The sequence below is a fragment of the Bipolaris victoriae genome, assembly GCF_000527765.1.
Source record: "Bipolaris victoriae FI3 unplaced genomic scaffold scaffold_156, whole genome shotgun sequence".
NCBI classification, from domain to species: Eukaryota; Fungi; Ascomycota; class Dothideomycetes; order Pleosporales; family Pleosporaceae; genus Bipolaris; species Bipolaris victoriae.
In genome coordinates, this window is record NW_014575236.1 from 12756 (window position 1) to 31918 (window position 19163).

The window sequence follows — 19163 nt, forward strand, 5'->3', positions numbered from 1 at the left end:
CAAAGCATTAACCAAAAACTGATGTTCCATTTTCTATGTCGTAGATAAATTGCAAAAGATAAAGAACCAGTAAATAAAATTTTCCTAGTACTAGAGCACAAAACGCCAAATCCCACTGAACCAACAAAGTGACAATAAGCTGAGACTCCTTGCATCAAATTCTGTGTTCTACGCCGAGCAAACCGCTTTTGTGCCACGTCCATATATTGAATTCATGGCGCGACTAGCTCTGGAGTCTGCCCATGGAATGTTTCTAGCATGCGAAACCTGGCTAGCTGACCTAATGCTACGATGGAGGCGCTCTTGGTCAACTCTAGGATGGTGATGTGCGTGGCGAAGCTTTGGATCCACCAGCTCTGCAACTCAATGGCAACGAGCGAATCGACCCCCAGATCTGCTAGACCCAGCCCAAGGTCCAGGCTCGAGTTGTCGCCAAAGATCAACAATCCCTTCAAGCATTCGGCCACTTGCGCCGCCAGGAATTGCGTCACTCCCGTTTCGTCGTTCAACGAGCTCGGGTCGCGCTTCGCCCCGTCCAGAAATTGTCGCAGCTTATCGCCGCCATCCTCTCCCATACTGTCTTCTGTGGTGGCACGATTGCCTGAGCTTTGATGGCTGTCCTTCACCCTCTTCAACCCGAGACCCCGAGCATCCGGAGGATGCTGACCTATTCCAACGACAAATTGCGCCTGGTTAACGTAGCCAGAGGTCAAGTCCGTCGGGAGTAGGGGTGCTTGGGCAGACGAGGCACGGATTCCCAACTGCAAGGACCTCAGGAAGTCGTTCTCGCACAGGAGCTGGGCTCCTGCACGTCTGAGGCTCTCCAAGATGGCCGGGCGCTCGCTGACGTAACCGACGTCCCCCATGACTCCCAGGTCGATAACCGAAGCCGGCAGGCCCAGCTTCTGTCGGTACTGCACGAAGGCATCGAGGAAGGTGCTGGCTGCCGCGTAGTTCGCCTGGTTCGGATTGCCCTGGATACCGTAGATGGAGCTGGCTAGGACGAAGAACTCTAACGGCTGATCTTCTAGGGCGCGATGCAAGTTCCAAGTCCCTTGAACCTTGGCCTCAGTCGCGGCTCGCCAACTGTCAAACGTCATGTCGAGCAGTGTTTCGTCCTACGTGTGTTGCTTAGTATCAAGTCCTCGCGTTGAATTCGTTTCTTCAGTATTGCAGGGGTTAGACTCACCTTGAGGACCAGGGCTAAATGCAGCACCCCGGCAATGGGCATTGCTGCATTTGCTACCAGTTTCTCCACCGCTGTCGCATCTGTCACGCTTCCAGTGGCAATCTGAGTCTCGCAGCCCAATAACTTGAGCTCCTGTACCAAAGACCGGGTCTCGGCACCAGCGGAAGCAGAGCGCGACATGAATATGATGCAGCCGGCCCCCCTTTCAGCGAGCCAGATTGCGGCAGATCTGCCCAGGCCGCCCAAGCCTCCAATCAAGACATAGGATCGGTCTTTGCGGAACTGAATCTCGTCGCTGCACGATTCAGCTACTATCATGCTCTGTGGGTCGTTGGAAAACTCTAAAGCCACAGAACCAATCTGGTCATTGTCGGTGTGGAGTTGGTGGAATGCTTGCTTGATGTTGTTTGGCGTATGAACTTTGATCGGGCTGATTGGCTTGATTGACCCGCCTGTATACAGGTCCATTATGACTTTCAGAAACCTGTCGTAGGTGATCAGCCATATGAATTCAAAAGGAGAGCGCCAAGGCCCTGTATTAGCAAAAAGAAGCCTACCTGGCAGCTAGCGATGGCTTTTGGGCAATCAGGGCGGGTATATCGATTCCGTGGAATCCACGGTTTCCCCCAAACATAGTCATGTCCAATTTTCCATGCCCAGTGATGTCTCTGCCAGAGAGCTCAATCATATTGCCGCCTTCTGCTACGCATTTCCAGCTCTCGTGCAACAAATCTCCTGACAGGAGATTGACGACAACATCTACACCGCGTGCTTTTGTTGCTTGCATGATCTCTGCAACAAAAGAGCCATCGGAAGATGAAAACACATGACTTGTCGGAATGCCTTGCTCAGTTATCAGAAATTCCTTCTCGGCTTCTGTTCTAGCGGTCACAAATATCTACCGTGTTGCGATTAGTGAACAAACTAGTAGACAGAATTTGCATTGTGAATACTCACCTCTGCCCCTTGCATTCGAGCAACCTGGATGCCGGCAAGGCCCATGGGACTGGAAGCGGAATGAATAAGGACTGTGTCCCCAGGAGCTAGTGAACTGTTGTCCAATAAGCCCCTGATCATGGAAGCATACGCAGTTGGCATCGTAACCGCATCATTGAAGGATAAGCTGTCAGGTAATTTGATGCAGCACTTGGCGTTGACAAGTGCGTGGGTCGCCAGTGAGCCTGATGACCAGCAGAGCACACGATCGCCCACCTGAAGGTCAGTGCCGCTCGAGCTCGTACGGGAAACAACGCCGGCACACTCAAATCCCAGACCTTGCTTGCCATGTACAGCGCCAGAAGCGAAGAGGACATCCTGTGGGAAAAACGGTCAGTGACGAATAACCGAGTCTAGTCTTGCGACACTGTCTCAGTGCTTTGCTTACCTGATGCGTTACAGCGGAAGAGCGGATATTGATCTCCACCTCGCCTTCTCCCAAGTTAGAGTCCCGCAATCCTTCCTGCCATTGAAGGCTAGCAAGTATTCCAGGCTTTCCCATGTGAAGCTTTCGAAAGACCTGGGATTCGGGAATGGGAACGACCTGGTCGGCTGTCCGAGTCAAGAACCGTGGCACTTGTACCATACCGTTGACCAGGGCAAACTCGCAGTCCGCCACGTCTAGTTTCGACTGCCTCTGAATATGGTCGAAAACCTTTACTACCGTGCCAAAGGGGGACGGGTCGGCGCCAATGTCGAGCTCCATGGTCGCGAAGTGCGAACCCAGCTCTAGGCGAAGCGTGCGGGCAAGCCCCAACACCATGGCATGGTGTGGGTTCTCTGTTGATACCTGTGCAAGACCTGTGAGCCATAGTATCTGCTGTCCGCGGTTGTTTGTAATGAATCGGATGATTCCGCGGAGCCCTTTCTCATCCAAGTCCTCGAAGAATGCTCCAGGCCCGTCGATGTCGAGAAGCGATACGGTATCAACAGGGGAGATTGGCTGTTCCCGCAGCGAACATAAGGTGACATCGTAACCTGCTTGGCGGAACTCCGACATAAATGCGTTGGCAATAGCTGACGGCTGGTTGGAATCTCTCACTAGGAGATTGAGAGCCTTGGAAGGTGTCGCAACGTCGTCATCTGCACTGGCAACAATGATGTTGTCAAGCTGATATGGGGACTTCTGATCCATGATGGCTGTCATATTGCCAAACCCGGCTTTTCGAAGTATAACATTCCATTGTTCGCCCTGTATATACGGCTCGTTTGGACGGCCGTCTGCTTCTCCAAGCCACCAACCAGGGAGTGTACCCTATAGTGACATGTTAGCAACCAACAGGGCCATTATCATAGAAGATTATATAGGCCTACCATGATGTAATTAACCCATTTGGCCTCTGCATACAACAATTAGCCATCTCATCCAAGATCACAAATATTGTCAAGACTTACCGGAGCATAATTCCAACATGAACAATCGACCGCCTGGTCGTAGAAGAGAACGGCAGTTTTTCATTGTTTGAACAAGGTCTGGGGTAGCATGAAGAACCTGCTTGATGTTAGTCTTCCTCTTCCCAATTTCAATAGGCGGGCTTTTCATTACGTTTGCAGCAACAACAAGATCATAGCTGCCAAGTTCCAGGCCCTGTGAGGCAGGATTTTTGCTTATATCCAAAACAGTGTACTCAATACCGGAGTATTCCCCAAAGCGCTCCTTTGCAGCCTTGAAGAAGCCCGAGGATATGTCGGTGTAGGTATAGGTACTGAACAGGTGGTCACCGGCAGAGTCCATTAAGGCTGGCAGGATGGTAGAAGTAAAGCCTCCTGTCCCGGCTCCAATCTCCACTACTCGCAAGGTTCCTCTGTTCTTGTGGCCTAGGAGCCGGAAAAAGTCGCGGTACTCCAGCATGTTGAAAAAATTGTAAATTTCCATGAGCAAGTTATCTTTCAAGAGTACTGCAAGAGGCTCTACTGCTCCTGTGAAGATGCCTTCCACATCATTGAATATCCTGACAATGGCAAGGGCAATGTCCCGCGCCGGTGTCGCAATAGCTTCTTCCGTCAGCGCTTTGATAGCAGAGGCTCGCTTCTCCGGTTCCATTTCCAGGATCTGATTGACGTCTTTCACGACACGACTGCCGTTTTGCTGTAGCTTGTGGATGTATTCCTCATTCCACTCCTTGAATCGTTTGAAATGGTGATGCGAGCTGTCGAGGTGTTTGAGTATCCTAGTACTTTCCAGTACACAGAGGATGTTGAGTCTCTCGACGAGTTCGAGGCAGCTGCTGAGATCATGGTCTTGACGCACCATCTGGTCCAAGTTGGTGAGATCAATATCCGGCCGCCACTCAAGTAGGTGAAGCTCCTTCAACGGGTCTTCTATGGTACTGGTATGAATATCAAGTAGGCGAAATTGGATCCCTTTGGCCTGAAGTGCTAGGGCTCCACCCCTAGCCCCTATAGAGCCATGTGCCGAGAGCGTGTCGTGGCCACTGAAGAGGGTATACGCATCGCAGTGAAGATTGTTCAAGTAATCACTACCGCCGATAGACATCTCCTCGATGTAGACAGGAAGAGCTGTCCTGTTCAGAAGTCTTTCATGACCTTTGACTGAACCGAGAATGCAGCACTGTAAGAGTTGGTCTATAGTCGTGGGATGAAGCAACCCATAGTATTGCTCGGTTGATTGCAGCGTGGCCGACGTGCAGTCGCGAGAGAGATCGTAGAAGATATCTTGCAGCCCTTGGAATAAAGGCCCGTACTCTAGACCAACCGACTTGGCGGCTTGATACCATTTGGCGGTAGCCACTTCTCTCTTGCCTTCTGGTGCAGACAAGTTCAATCTAGTTGTGGACGAATCCAAGGCATCTGCAGTGCGGATCTCTCCGCTACAGTGCCGGCTCCATCTAGTTCCATCGTATGACATGACACTGAACTCAAACCAGGCTGAATCCTGATTGTCCGTTAATCTTAGAGGCTGAAGCCGGGTCATGATCTCGGTGGTCTTCCCATTTTGTAGAGGCATGGCTGATCCGATGGATAATGCACGGATGGTGAATGAACCCGGATGCGAAGAAAGCTGTCTCACAGCCTCAGTCGCCATGGTGATGTACCCGGCAGCAGGAAAGACAATGTCACCAGCGACCACATGGTCAGAAAGCCAGGGCACGTCTTTCAGACTCAGCATCTTTCTCCAGGTGGGCTCGAGGTCATTGCCGCCGATGACGCGTGCACCAAGCAGCTCATGCTCGGGGTGAGCGCGTGTGCGAATTTCCCGAGAGATTCGGCTCTCATGCCAGTAGGATGTGTCGTGGGTCCAGGGATATGGAGGCAGGCTAGACATGGTGTTAGCCCCGGGATTCATAGCCGCGAAGTCGACCTTGACCCCCTGACAAAACAAGCGGCCAACGGCACTCAGTAACGATTGAGTGCTATCGCTTGATCTACTTAGACAGCTATCATAGGTCACGGTCTTGCTTCTGTCTTTGCATATTTGGCGGAAGGGTCCAGATAAAGCTGAGTGAGGGCCGAGCTCGAGAGCCAATCCAAATTCTTGCGTACTCTTGAGGGCAGATTCTACCGCGGACAAGAACAGCACCGGGTTCTCCATGTTTGACTTCCAGTAGTTTGGACCTAGAAGACTTGCATCCCGAGTTTCCATTCCTGTGACGGAGGAAAAGAATGGGATCGGAAGAGAGTTATCATGCGGGGATTTGATGGTCGAAATCAACTCCCTATAGACTGGGCCTACTGACATCATATGATCTGTGGTGTGTTAGAGCCATTTTCCTCTTACGAAACCGCTACTGAAGGGCACCTACCTGAGTGATATGCTTTATCGACTTTGAGCTTCCGAGCTAGTGCTTCTGATCGGTACTGACGTACTCTATCCAGTGTTTTCTCTATTGCACTGAGATCTCCCGAGATGGTTACGCTCGATCTGCTATTCTCGCAGGCTATGGTCGCGCCGGGGGTCAATAGACCACTTACCTCATCCCTACCCAGTCCTACAGCCGCCATGGCGCCAGGTTTCGTCTGCTGGGAACTAGTAACACCCCGATAAAAGGCCACTAAAATCGCATCTTCCATTGTGAGGGCGCCAGCAGTATAGGCTGCTGCAATCTCTCCACTGGAATGACCAACAACTCCATCCGCATGGACATTCCAGTTGCGCAATAGGTTGACCAAGGCGATTTGAATGGCTGTGCAGAGGGGTTGTGCGTATTCTGCTGTGTTGATATCCTCTGCATTGGAAATCTTATCTAGATTGAGGTGACGTGTTAGTTAGTGGGATGTGGAGGCAGTTTTTCTAGAGGGTTTATAACTTACCTTCCATCCTCCACGGAGGCGGAAACTGACACTCTGAAAGATATTTATCCATCTGCTGGATGTCTTTCCTAAACGACGGAAAGTCACGAATCAGTTCGCGACCCATGCCACTCCACTGTGCTCCCTGGCCGGTGAAAATGAAAAGGAGACGACCGTTCTCAGGTCTTCGAACTATTGCTGAAGGCTGTAATGACGACCCGTCAGTGACGCAAAAAGTCCTGAACTTATGGTGATGCCGTCTTGCGCCGAGAGTGTAAGCTAGATTTGTTAATTCAAAGAATTCAGACCCTATGAAGGCTTCATATTTGTCTAGCATGGTTTTGAGGGATGTCTCTGTATGAGCTGAAAACACCAGCAGCCGCTGTGACGAAACAGGCTTGTTATTGCCATTTATCTGCGGAATTCCGTTCGTCCTGCGCGCGGAGGGGTCTGCTTCAATAATCACGTGTGCATTTGCACCGCCGAGGCCAAATGAATCAATACTAATCCTGGGATCTCGTCCTTGTGGCCAGGGTAATGCTTCTGTCGGTACTACCAGATTGGCTTCGGTGAAGGGAACTATAGGTCTTTTTTAGTCACTGAACCCAAGTAGAAGTTGCTGGATTACTGGGGGAGCATACTCTTAGGATTAGGGGTCTGGAATTTGATGTTTGGTGGGATGGTATGTCGTTCCAGGGAGAGGACTGCCTTGATCAAGCTGCTCAGGCCAGCAGCCCCCTCTCCGTGACCGATGTTTGGTTTTACCTAGAAAGACTCGATTAGATATGGGGATGACCAAAACCTTTTTTCTTACTAAGATTGCTATTACTTACACTACCGATATATGTCTGGTGCTGGTGGCCAAACGTCTGGACGACAGCCGCCACCTCGAGCGGATCTCCCGTTGCTGTACCTGTGCCATGGCATTCGACCATGGGAGTTGCCTCTGGGTTGCTAATCCCAGCCTTTTCATATGCTCGCCGGATCAAGCTGGCCTGGGCGTCGGTGCTAGGATTGGTCAAACCCACGGTCTTGCCGTCAGCGTTGACCGCTGTGCTGCGGATGATGGCGCGGATGGGATTGCCATCGCGCACGGCATCGTCTAGCCTCTTGACATAGATGGCATTGACAGCATCTGCTCTGGCGTAGCCATTTGCATTGGCGTCGAAGGCGCGGGATGATCCGTCGGGAGACAATGCGCCGAGGTTGTCGAGGGCGAGGAAGTACTCGGGTGAGAGTAGCAGGTTGGAAGCTCCCACCAGTGCTCCGGAACAGTCGCCCCGATTTAGCGCTTCACACGCCAGATGCAGCGCAATCAAACTTGACGAGCAACCAGCCTTGACTGTCATGCTGGGTCCATGAAGATCAAGCTCGTACGACACGCGGTTGGCAAAGACGAAGTCGTCCATGCCCGTGATGTCGTAGACGTTTCCTTCTTGCATGTCACGGGCTTGCATCTGCAGCCAGTCCTGGCCAAAGCTACCCGCATATACCGCAATGTCGCTACCACGCCAATTGACCTCACCAGCATTCTCAAGCGCCTCATGCATGACCTCGAGCAATAGTCTCTGCTGGGGGTCGACGCGCGCAACTTCGGCTTGGGACATGCTGAAGAAAGCTGCGTCGAAGCGGTCGACGGGCTCATCGAGAAAGTACCCATGCCTCATGGACAGATTACTGGCTCCCTGGCTTTTTCCGTGGAAGCCGTCAATGTTGAAACGCTCTGGGGGGATCGATCGCCGTGCGTCTTTCTGGTTGACCAGAAGGTCCCAATAGGATTTCCCATCGTGGCAACCGCCAGGGAGCCTTAGACCGATGCCAACAATTGCTATCGGACTGGGACCAGAGCTACTTATTTTGATGGTCATATTGAAATAAGAAAAAAAGGTTGAACTTTACTGACAGAAATTCAGCGGCAGTGCAACTTGCAATTGATGTAGAACTAAGTATACTATCTATTAATCCTTCATCAAGCTCACCAAGTAGTCTGGTTATGTTACCTCCAATAATAGACGCTCAACAACCTGCATTCACAGGTACTTACTAAACAAACCCTGGCAGTGCGACCCGGCTGCTTACTAAAATACGTCTAATAAACTAAAATCCAACGTTCGTTCTGCTTCTCAGTTGGGCGGTTATTCTTGGCGCTCACCATTCATGCTGAGTTTGATCGGCATCTCGAGTCGCCTTGCCTAACCTGTCGTCTTATCTACGAAATACAACTAGACACCCCTGCAAAATAAGGATTGAAATCGGCATCTTTCCCTTGTCGGACTAATACTGTTTCATGCGAGTCAATAAAGTAGATGGCGACAAGTGAGTACGTACCTATTTGAAGGTGGCTTGAATCGGTCTCCGACGGTAGGATACAGTACATATCTGTGATAGTGAGTTGCCTACGTCCTGTGTAGCAATCTTATCCTTAAGCATCTACTTTTACCTTTCTGCTATATTGCGGTCTTCCATGATATGATAACTGTTTCAACACAAGTAGTGATTACCCAACTATGGATATCGCTGCTCACCATGTCTTCCTCTTTGGGGACCAGGCGGATGCCCCATTGCCCATGATTCGCCGGGTAGCCGAAAAGGCTCGCCATTCTAAGAATCTTGAATCATTCCTCCAAAGCGCTATCGACAATGTGCAATTAGAGGTTTCGAGACTTACACCTGCGGAGCGGGACACTATCGGACCATTCCACTCGTTGCAGGGCCTCACGAATGCTTTGAAGGGAAAATCAGACCGTCATGGAATCGCACAAATGGTCTCAATTTTTATCGCACGGATAGGAGAGTTGATTTTGTAAGTGCAAAGCACTTCCTCGCATACCTCATCAAAGCGGTAAGAAAGTTGTCTGATATGATCCTTAGACATGCAGAGAATGACCCAGCCCTTCTGGATAGCTCGACACCACTGCTCTCTCTTGGCATTTGCGGCGGTCTTCTCCCTGCTGCAGCTGTTGCCGTGGCCACCAACATCCATGAATTGATAGAGGTAGCTAGTTATCTCGCTCGAGTCAACTGCCGAGTCGCGGTCGCGATATCTAGGCGCTCATTGGAGATCGAGAGTGGAACCGGGAGTTGGGCGTTTTCGGTTCTAGGAAAAGATGTTGTTGCACAGCTCCCGGATATCCTAAAAGATTTCCATAGAGAACAGGTACGATCTCGAACATGTACAAGACTGTTCTTGGTTATGAGCACTATGTTGACTTTTACATTCTAGTCAATCCCGCGCCATAGACGAGCTTGGATCGCCGTCAGCACACCCACCTGGGCCACAGTCTTTGGACCCCCTTCCGTCCTTTGCAAGCTGAGAGAAACTTCCATCCCGCTGCAAAGGAGTGATACATCTGAGTTACCGGCGTTTGGGGCTGTGCATGCGGCTCATTTGGCGGCTCCCGAGTTTGGTGATCTTGTGGAAGAGAGCCCTTTGCTGAATAGACCCCTCAAAACCGGCTATCGGCTCCTGTCTGGAAGTAGGTATGCACCTTATAGTGCGTCTACCTTGAAAGATTTGCTTCCCCAAATTATGCTCGATATATTCCAGAATGAAACCGATCCATCTCGTGTCTTCGAGGTGGCCGGGTCATATCTACGAAAGGGGGCATCTCCTTCGCTCTACATGTTGGGTGCTACTAGCTACCTGGTTCTCCTGCGCCGATCTTTACACACCCAAGGGTTTAAGGTGGATCTTAAGACCAATCCACCTAGTCTGCAGACCGCAGAGCTTCGTGGCGGCTCTGGGTCGGTCGCTGTTGTCGGCATGTCCGGTCAGTTTCCAGGGGCGGCAAGTGTGGACGAGATGTGGGACGTGCTCATGCGGCGAGAAGAGCTTCATAGGAAGATTCCTGCAGAGCGATTCAACGCTGATGATTACCTGGATGAGACAGGTCGTGGCCTCAACGCGATAACCACTGCATATGGCTGCTTCCTGGGGAGCCCAGGCCTCTTCGACCACAAGATGTTCAATGTCTCGCCGCGGGAAGCAATGCAGATGGACCCCGGACAAAGACTTCTCATGCACGGTGTGTACACTGCTCTCGAGGATGCAGGTCTTGTCACTGGTGGCACTACCTCTGCGGACAACCGACGCATTAGCACGTACATAGGCGATGGTAGTGACGACTGGCGAGAACTTCAGCAACAACACGGCGTGGACAAGTACATTCTCCAAGGGACACAGCGGTCATTCACGCCAGGACGTCTCAACCATCATTTCAAGTGGGAAGGTGCCACTTTCTTGGTCGATTCGGCATGCGGCTCCACAGCGTCTGCGGTAGGGCTGGCATACAGAGCATTGATCAACCGGGACTGTGACACTGCCGTTGCGGGAGGGGCAAACATTATCGCCACACCTTTCTGGCAGTCTGCCCTCAGCAAGGGCGGCTTCCTGTCCACGACCGGAGGTTGCAAGACGTTCCGCTCCGACGCTGATGGTTACTGTCGGGGCGAAGGAGTTGGAGTAGTTGTGCTCAAGCGTCTAGAAGATGCTCTCGCGGAAAATGACAACATCATCTCCGTCATTCGTGGCTACGCTAGAAACCACTCGGCCGACACAGTCTCCATCACTCGACCCCATGTTCCGGCGCAGGAGCGTGCCTACCAAGCCGTTCTCCAAAATTCTGGTCTGGAGCCAGATGATATTAGTTACGTGGAAATGCATGGGACAGGAACCACTGCGGGAGACTCTGCCGAGCTAGAGTCAATCGTCAATGTTCTCGCTCAGAAGAGCACAAGGGCAACGCCATTGGTCGTAGGGGCTATCAAAGCGAACCTGGGACATTCTGAGGCGGTGAGTTTTCAGGAAAATCTGCAAGCTCGTGGCTTTACTTGGCTAACTTGGGATAGGCATCAGGCATTTCCTCCTTGATGAAAGCATCCCTTATGTTTCGCAAGGGAGTCGTTCCTCCTCAAGTTGGAATTCCCGAGAAACTGGGAACCTTTGACTGCCTCGATCGCGGCTCCGTCCTTATCCCTGGCGAACCAGTTTCCTTCACACGACAAAGCGTTGGCAAGAAGCGGACCATGATAGTGAACAACTTTGATGCTGCAGTAAGTATTAATCGCCACTCTTCTCACCTGCTCGAAAGCATCTGGCTGACATTGCTCCATTGAAAAGGGAGGCAATAGTTGTTTTGTATTGGAAGAGCCACCTACGCCTTCACCGAAAGGCTCTGACCCCCGCCGCTATCATGTCGTTACCGTTTCGGCACACTGCCAAGCTTCGCTCGAGGGGAACAAACAGCGTTTGCTTCAGTTTCTCACCGATAACAACCAGACCAGTCTCGCAGACCTGTCTTATACAACGACGGCTCGCCGCATGCATCACAATTTACGCTCAGCATATGCTGGCGATAGTATTCAAGATATCATCAACGACTTGACCCGTGATCTCGGTACAAATAACCGTGGCGATGATAGGACTGGGGAGCCTCGTCTTGCGTTCGCATTCACCGGCAACGGGGCACACTATGCTGGCATGGGAGCAGATCTGTTCAAACTTTGGCAACCATTCCGGGCAGTCATCACTAGTCTTGAGAAGAGTTGTGTGGCACACGGGTTTCCTCGGTTCGCACATGTCATCTCGGATCCGTCTACAACAATGGAGAATGTCAGCACGGCGCAAGTTCATCTGTCCATGGTTGCCCTGGAAATCGCACTTGTAGATGTGTGGAAGCTCCTGGGCATTTCCCCCGATGTCGTCATCGGCCACAGTATTGGCGAATATGCCGCGCTGTATGCGGCGGGGGTGCTCTCATCAACAGACACCATGTATCTGGTAGGAACACGGGCAATGCTCTTGCAGGACAACCTGGAAGATGGTGCCAATGGAATGTTGAGCATCTCAGGAACACAGCAAAACATTGCAGCCATTGTCTCAGATGAGAGCGTCATGGTCGACTGCGAGATAGCTTGCCACAACAGCCCGGGCATGGTAGTACTGGGCGGCCCGCGACAACGGCTGGCAGAAATCGAGGAGCAACTGCTCAGTGCAAGCAAGTGTAAATGCAAGTTGCTGAATGTTCCGTACGCCATGCACTCGAGCCAACTGGACAGCATACTTCCGGGAATCCGTGAAGCAGCCCGGGGCGTGTGCTTTGGCACTCCGAAAATCAAGGTTATCTCGACCTTGACGGGCGCGGAGCAGCGACACTTTGATGGCGGCTATCTCGCACGGCAAACAAGGGAGGCTGTCAAGTTCACCCAAGCCATATCGCACTGTGTCTCTCAGGGTCTTGTCGATTCGACTACGCTGTGGCTAGAAATCGGACCCGCTCCGGTATGCCTGGGACTTGTACGTTCAAACACTAGCGTGGCCTCGAGTCATGCCATGACTAGTATGACAAAAGAAGACGGCGGGTGGAAGTCTGTCGCATCAGCTTTGGCAGGTCTCTACGTGGCTGGTAAGACAGTCGGCTGGCGCGAGTACCACAGCCATTTCATCGACAGCGTCTCACTCATCCCCCTGCCTTCATACTCTTTCGATACGAGGAACTTCTGGATGCCCTTTACGGCTGGCAGCAAGCATGAAGATGTACAGCTCATTTCCTCGTGCTTACATCATCTTGTGAAGCAGGAGGATGACGGTAAAGAACAATCGGCCACCTTCACGGCCATGGTATCACAGCCGTCCCTGCTCGGAATGATCCAAGGTCACAAGCTGTCGGGTATTACCGTTTGCCCTGCTGGAGTATTCGCCGAGATGGCCCTCACAGCCGCCCGTTATGTGCATACTGGCGGGTCAATGAAGGCGCAGTTTCCATTGTTTTCAGTCCTCGATCTCCAGATTGATCATCCCATCAAGCCCCAACCTGACTCTCAGCCAGTCATTCAGGTAAACGTCAGTAAGCCAAGAAATTCGAGAGACTTTGCCGTTTCAATTATGGATCAAGCCAAGCCCTCTTTGATCACGTCAAAGTGTTGCGTTCGCGAGAGAGATGAGCAGGACTTCGACATGACGCGACAGCAACGACTGGGCGTGATGCTGCCCAAAATTTCCAAACTGATGCAAGACGCTGCGGTAGGGCTCGCGAACCGATTTCAAGGCAAGCTCTTCTACCGGCTGTTTGCGAACCTTATGGATTACACTGGGCAGTATGAAGGTGTACAGGAAGCCATTGTGAACAATGACTTCACCGAAGCTCTGGCCACGATTAGACTTCCAAAGGGGCAGGAAGCCAGTGAGTCGTGTACACTGTCGCCGTATTGGATCGATGCTCTCACCCATCTGGCCGGTTTTCTCTTGAACGGCAACCCGATGAGCAGCGGAGACTATGTATACATCGGAACACATATGGAGCGTATGGAGATTGTGGCCAAGGACTTTTCTCCAGACGTCGCGTACCAGAGCTATGCCTATATCGAGCATACGGAAGGGTCCGATGACTACCGTGGCCATGTCTATATTCTTAACACTGATGGCATCGTGGGCTTCCTGGAAGGCGCGCGCTTCCGCAAGATGCCACGGACAACGCTGCACCGAATCCTAGGCAAGGTCGAACCTGCGGCCACTACTACGAGTAACCGATCCATTGCGGCGGAGCCACCCGTGAACGGCACCAACGGCACCAATGGCACCAACGGTATCAACGGTACCAACGGCCATCACAAGACGATTGAGTCGGTACTGGTCGAGCGTCTCATGGAGGAAACCGGCATGGACGAGAGCGAACTCCAGCCATCGACCTTCTTTGCCGAGATTGGTGTTGACTCGCTCATGTGCCTCTCCATCCTAGCCGACATCAAGGCGGAGACTGGGGTCGAGCTGAACGCGTCGTTCCTGCTGGAGTATCCCACGCTCGGGGATGCACAACGCCAACTACGGACGATGGAGGGCAAGCGTAAGCGTGAAAGGGCAGACTCAGCAACCGCCAATGGTAACGGCGCAGTGGTGTTGAACGGAGAGAACGGCCTGCCCACCACCAAGCGCGAATGCAACGTCGTCCTCATGCAAGCACAAGGGCACACGTCTTCCAGCCCGCCCCTGTTCCTGATGGCCGACGGCGCTGGCTCTGCAGCGGCCTACATGCACCTACCCAAGCTGCTAGACGTAGCAGATGGCGTCTACGCCGTGGAGTCGCCCTGGGTACGCGACCCAGCCGAGTTTACCTGCAGCTTCGAAGAGGCCGCGGCGCTGTACCTGGCGGCGGTGCGGTCCAAACAGCCGCGTGGGCCGTACCTGTTAGGCGGTTGGTCTGGCGGCGGCGTGTTTGCGTATGAGGTGGCGCGAAGGTTGCTCGATGCGGGTGAACGCGTGTTGGGTCTGGTGGTCATCGACATCCCAGCGCCGAGCCTGCACCCCTCACCCTCTGGACTGGTGGCAGAACCAACCATGGAAATCATTGATATGATCGGTATGCTCAGCGGCATCGAGCGCAACTTCGCGGACAAGGCTGAGAGCCCCGAGGCCGCACGCCTCAAGCGCCATATGCTGGGCACCGTCACGTGCTTCAGCCGCCTGATCCCCATTCCCATGCTGCCTCATCTACGGCCCGAGCACACCTTTGTCATCTGGGCCACCAAGGATGTCCTGCCCAAGGCCGCCTTCGATCAGCTGCCTCCAGGCCTGGACGCTTGGTTCTATCCTAAGCCACGTGACAGGGGCCCCAACGGCTGGGATGCTCTCGTTGGTGACGCGGTAGAATACCGCCAAGTGCAAGGCGACCATTTCTCCATCATGACGGCTCCCGAGGTCTTGGAGCTTGGCCAGGTTATACAAGCTTCACTTGAAGAGTGCAGGGTGTAGGATAAGACAGCCATGTTTATTCCTACCGCCGTTTCCTTCCTGAGATTGTAGTGGGTACTATTTAGCAGGTATAGATCATATATGAGAATGGATACGAGGCATAGTTATTTCATCAGTTAGGAGTCATGTAGTTTTTTCACCAATCTAGAGCCGTTATCATTATCACACATGTTATGGATTAATTGGTCTTATTCGTTTGCGCCTCGTATGCCATTAAATTAGAGCCTTCATTTTAGCTGTGTTCGAGCTTCATTCTACATCAGAAAACAATGTCAATGACTTGAGAGTCACCATCTCAACCACTATGCCTACACCAAAGAAGGGCTCGGTAATTGGTAAAACACGATCCTCCCTACCGAGAAAAGCCAGCACGTGAACGCGGGGCAGTAGGAACAAACAGGAGCAGCGTACAAGGCAGTCCGAAACGAGTTTGTAAGCATGCAACTAGGTCAGAGATTCCAAGTTCAGCATAGTGGACAAAATACCAGGTCGGGATTCCGAATTCAGCAGTAGTGGACTAGTCCTTATTACAGCGGTTGTGCCCGATATCTCCATGTCCCTATAATAATAGGCATAAAAGACCTGTCAGAACAGCTATATCCAACATCTCTTGGATATTTGCTTTACGACTCGTTACAGTGTCTTTCAAATCCTGTCCGGTTTTATTTGGCAGAAATGGCTCCAAAGGTCAACAAGAATAATCATGACCTGGTTCGGGGGGTGTGGCGCTTGTTCCGCCTCCATACAATCGAGGGATTGTCGACAGTGAGCATTGGATGCACGTCTTCTTCTACTTTTTCAGACATGTTACGACTTTGTTAACATCCTACAGGGCTCGCGCTCTTCTTCTACGCCATGCAGCAAGATTTGCCGTTTGCTTTGGTCCGACGTGCGTTCCTCGGCATCTTTGCTACCTATCAAATCACACACTGCGTCTTTTGTCTGTGGAAGTAAGTTTTTTCCCCAAAAGAGTAGCAACAGGGATTGATCTAATATGGCTAGTGATATTTGCGACCGCGACTTTGACGCAAAAGTGGCGCGCACAAGGGACCGCCCTCTCCCCTCGGGCCAGGTTACCCTCACCGAGGCAATTATCGTCTTTATCATTGGTCTCGCCGCCGCTGTTGCCTTGACGTATAAGATACTGGGCGCAGATGTCACGGCAATCATGGTCCCCATATGGGGACTTTCCACCATCTATCCTTTGTGCAAGCGCGTCATCTGGGCTCCGCAGGTCGTCCTGGGTCTGACCATGGCCATGTGCGTGCTGCCCCCATGGATGGCCGTGAGACCGCACAGCGGCGATGCGGGACTACTGCCCGCCAGTCTCTTTGGCGCAATCTTCTGTTGGCTCGTGTACATCGACTTGATTTATGCTTCCCAGGTAAGTACCTTTTATTTGAGAGGGTATTCATATATGTTATCATCACCCCAGCCCTCAATCACTCTCACTTGCAGATTTGTATCTAACGTTAGTCTCCTGATAGGATCGACCTGATGACAAAAAGGCCGGCGTCAAGTCACTAGCCATTTTCCTGGGCGACTATTTGAAGGCTGGCCTGACAGTCCTGGGCGTTGCGCAAATCGTCTGTTTTGTAGTGGCGGCGGCTGAAGCACAGGCAGGCTTCTTTGTCTGGATATTTGGCATCGCTGTTTGGTCAGCCTCAGTTCCTTGGAGCATCATCTCACTAGACTTGCGTGATCGCAAGTCGGGTGGGCGCATTTTCCTCATGAATGCCATTTTAGGTATTTACATGGCGGCAGTATCAGGTATAAACGTTGTTTCACCCGCCATATGGGCATGAAACAAGGGAGCATGAAGCATAGGCAGCACCATGCCTTCCGGAATGGTAGCGCAAAGTAAGCGGAGATTAGACTGATCTCACAATGAGAGGTGAGATATGATGAGATATGTACACGGCGCATGAGATTTCCAAAATTGTTTTCATTTGCGAGATTGAAACTTTCACCACCTCCACGGTGTGTTTTGAGTAAGTCTGTCTAGAATTTCACGAGCTTCTTTCTTGAGTTCAGGTTCCACTAGATACTGAATAGCAATGGAAAGACAACTGATAGTCACGTAGCCAAAGTCTCTGTTTCATGTCAAACATGTTGTTAGCATTTTCTGATCCACCAAAAATAAGAAAAGTGAAAAAACCAGTTCATGGGGTTTGATCGAGAAATAGGGTCCCATACTTATCTTCACCCTGCGAAGCAATTCCGCATATATCCATAGCGTGCCTTATCTGTCTGCAGTGGGCTTCCTGCGCCTCGGCTGAGCGTTCGGCAACTCCGATCCTGACAAGCAGCAAGCACGAGATGTGGTAAAGCAGGCGCGCGACCGTCGCTGAGGACCCAACGAACAAGACCTGAGGAAAGTGCGATGTAGTTTCTGATTTTGAATCTTCGTCTGGAGGTGGGATGTAGCACAGCGGCATCATCGATCTCGGCACGTTACTGGCCCAATCGTCGCACCAGCCCTTGTACTGCTCACGGTCCTGGCTGAGACGATCCATCGAATCGTCATATATGCCGTGTGCTACCTCTGTATGAAGTGCGGCAACCTTCGCACATATCGACAGCATTCGGTAAGCCCATACGTCTTCGTCGCAGCAAAGTATACCGTTGTTAGTACTACCCGTACCTTGGACCGCGTTCAGTGCCATGTCCATTTTGTCGGCATCGCAAGTCAGCCTCGAGTTGTGGGCGAGACTATCTAATACCGAATTGAGGTTGTATGCCCAGAAGCAGGCACCAGCCAGACGTGAATTTCTGCCGCTGAGGTCGGCGTGTCCAATCAACGCCTGTATGCGATCCGAGTGGCTCTTTTTGTTGTTGGCTCCGTCACCCATAATTTCATATGCATGTAGTAAGGCTGAGATGGTGACACACAGGAGATGATCGGCATTGGGCTTGGCTACCTCGAGCTCAATACCCTGGCATGCCTTTTCATAGTAAATTGATTCCTCGTCAGGCATCAAATATCTCTCCCCGCAAGCCATTACCGTGTTGAAAAGTGCGGGTTGACTTAGAGCGTAAAAGGGCGTGATATTGGTAAACTATTTTGATCTGGTCAGTCATGACAGAGGGTGATTGATCTGATTGTTCAACCCACGGGTTTGCTCGCAACCAGGCAGTCCATCCAAGGCGCCACCTTGCCAAGAAATATCTCTATCAGAAGACCCTCATCATGGTTGGTAATGACCTGCAACGAGGGCAAGGCGCTGCACTGTGCTGGGACTAGCGCGGTCTGCTCTGCACAAGACGCTACCCTCACGGGCAGAATCGGGCCATCTTTGGGTAAGCTCGCTTGGGATAGGCCTGTCTGCTGTTTAGGCTCCGTGTGCGAGGTGTGGACATGTTTTTCCTTCTGTGGGTCAACAGCGTACCCTGACGCGATGGCTCGCGACTCGTCGTGGAACTTGAGCTTAGTGCCTGGAGGCAGATCTATGAGACCGGACTGTGACGTGCATGTCTGGATGTCGATGAAATTCAGACGGATCCCTCTCTCACAGACCCGATTGGATTTGCAGCAGTTTCTACACCTAAAAGTGTAGTCAGCAAGCTGAACGGTCTTGGTGCTGCTGTAACGTATCGCGATGCAAACCATACCTGGGCAATGTTTCGTCGCATTTGATATGCCTGTCCCGACACGTCAGGCACCCGGTACGAGCTCGGAACTGCTCTTTTCCCATTACTTGGAGCTACTGGGAAGATACTGGGCTCGCATAGGTCAAGGCCGGACAATCTTCACGGGGTTACACGTGGAATAACAGGTCCGTAGAAGTAGTCCGATACGACTCACACAAATACTGTCTACCTGCAAGGCAAGACGAGACGAGCCCCTCGCCCTCGCATGCGCTTACCCTCCCTTGTCCCGTGTAACCCACTCGATCCTACATGCTACCCCGCCTTCTTACTGGGGCGTACGGCCCGCAGAGGCCACATCTGGCGTGATGTTGAACATCTGTCCTCATCCGG

At 51.9% G+C, this 19163-nt stretch overlaps 4 protein-coding genes across 4 annotated transcripts; 2 read left to right on the forward strand and 2 right to left on the reverse strand.

The window, feature by feature from the left end:
* Positions 1–212: 212 nt before the first annotated feature.
* On the reverse strand, positions 213–8304 carry COCVIDRAFT_113947 (hypothetical protein; the record flags this gene model as incomplete). The annotated part of the gene is made up of 12 exons (XM_014695541.1): positions 213–1118; positions 1190–1673; positions 1747–2087; positions 2147–2503; positions 2574–3440; positions 3500–3525; positions 3581–3677; positions 3732–5893; positions 5950–6390; positions 6458–7015; positions 7078–7201; positions 7270–8304. 12 exons carry the CDS (start codon positions 8302–8304, stop codon positions 213–215), a joined length of 7398 nt encoding a protein of 2465 aa, XP_014551027.1.
* Positions 8305–8943: 639 nt separating this feature from the next.
* On the forward strand, positions 8944–15182 carry COCVIDRAFT_20647 (hypothetical protein; the record flags this gene model as incomplete). The annotated part of the gene is made up of 5 exons (XM_014695533.1): positions 8944–9239; positions 9308–9593; positions 9660–11228; positions 11285–11488; positions 11556–15182. 5 exons carry the CDS (start codon positions 8944–8946, stop codon positions 15180–15182), a joined length of 5982 nt encoding a protein of 1993 aa, XP_014551019.1.
* A 675-nt stretch (positions 15183–15857) lies between these two features.
* On the forward strand, positions 15858–16987 carry COCVIDRAFT_42596 (hypothetical protein; the record flags this gene model as incomplete). Its single annotated transcript, XM_014695542.1, has 4 exons — positions 15858–15960; positions 16015–16132; positions 16185–16566; positions 16670–16987. The coding sequence occupies 4 exons, from the start codon at positions 15858–15860 to the stop codon at positions 16985–16987; spliced, it is 921 nt and encodes a 306-aa protein (XP_014551028.1).
* Positions 16988–17344: 357 nt separating this feature from the next.
* COCVIDRAFT_20649 (hypothetical protein) lies at positions 17345–18877 on the reverse strand (the record flags this gene model as incomplete). The annotated part of the gene is made up of 3 exons (XM_014695534.1): positions 17345–18241; positions 18298–18727; positions 18795–18877. 3 exons carry the CDS (start codon positions 18875–18877, stop codon positions 17345–17347), a joined length of 1410 nt encoding a protein of 469 aa, XP_014551020.1.
* Positions 18878–19163: the final 286 nt, after the last annotated feature.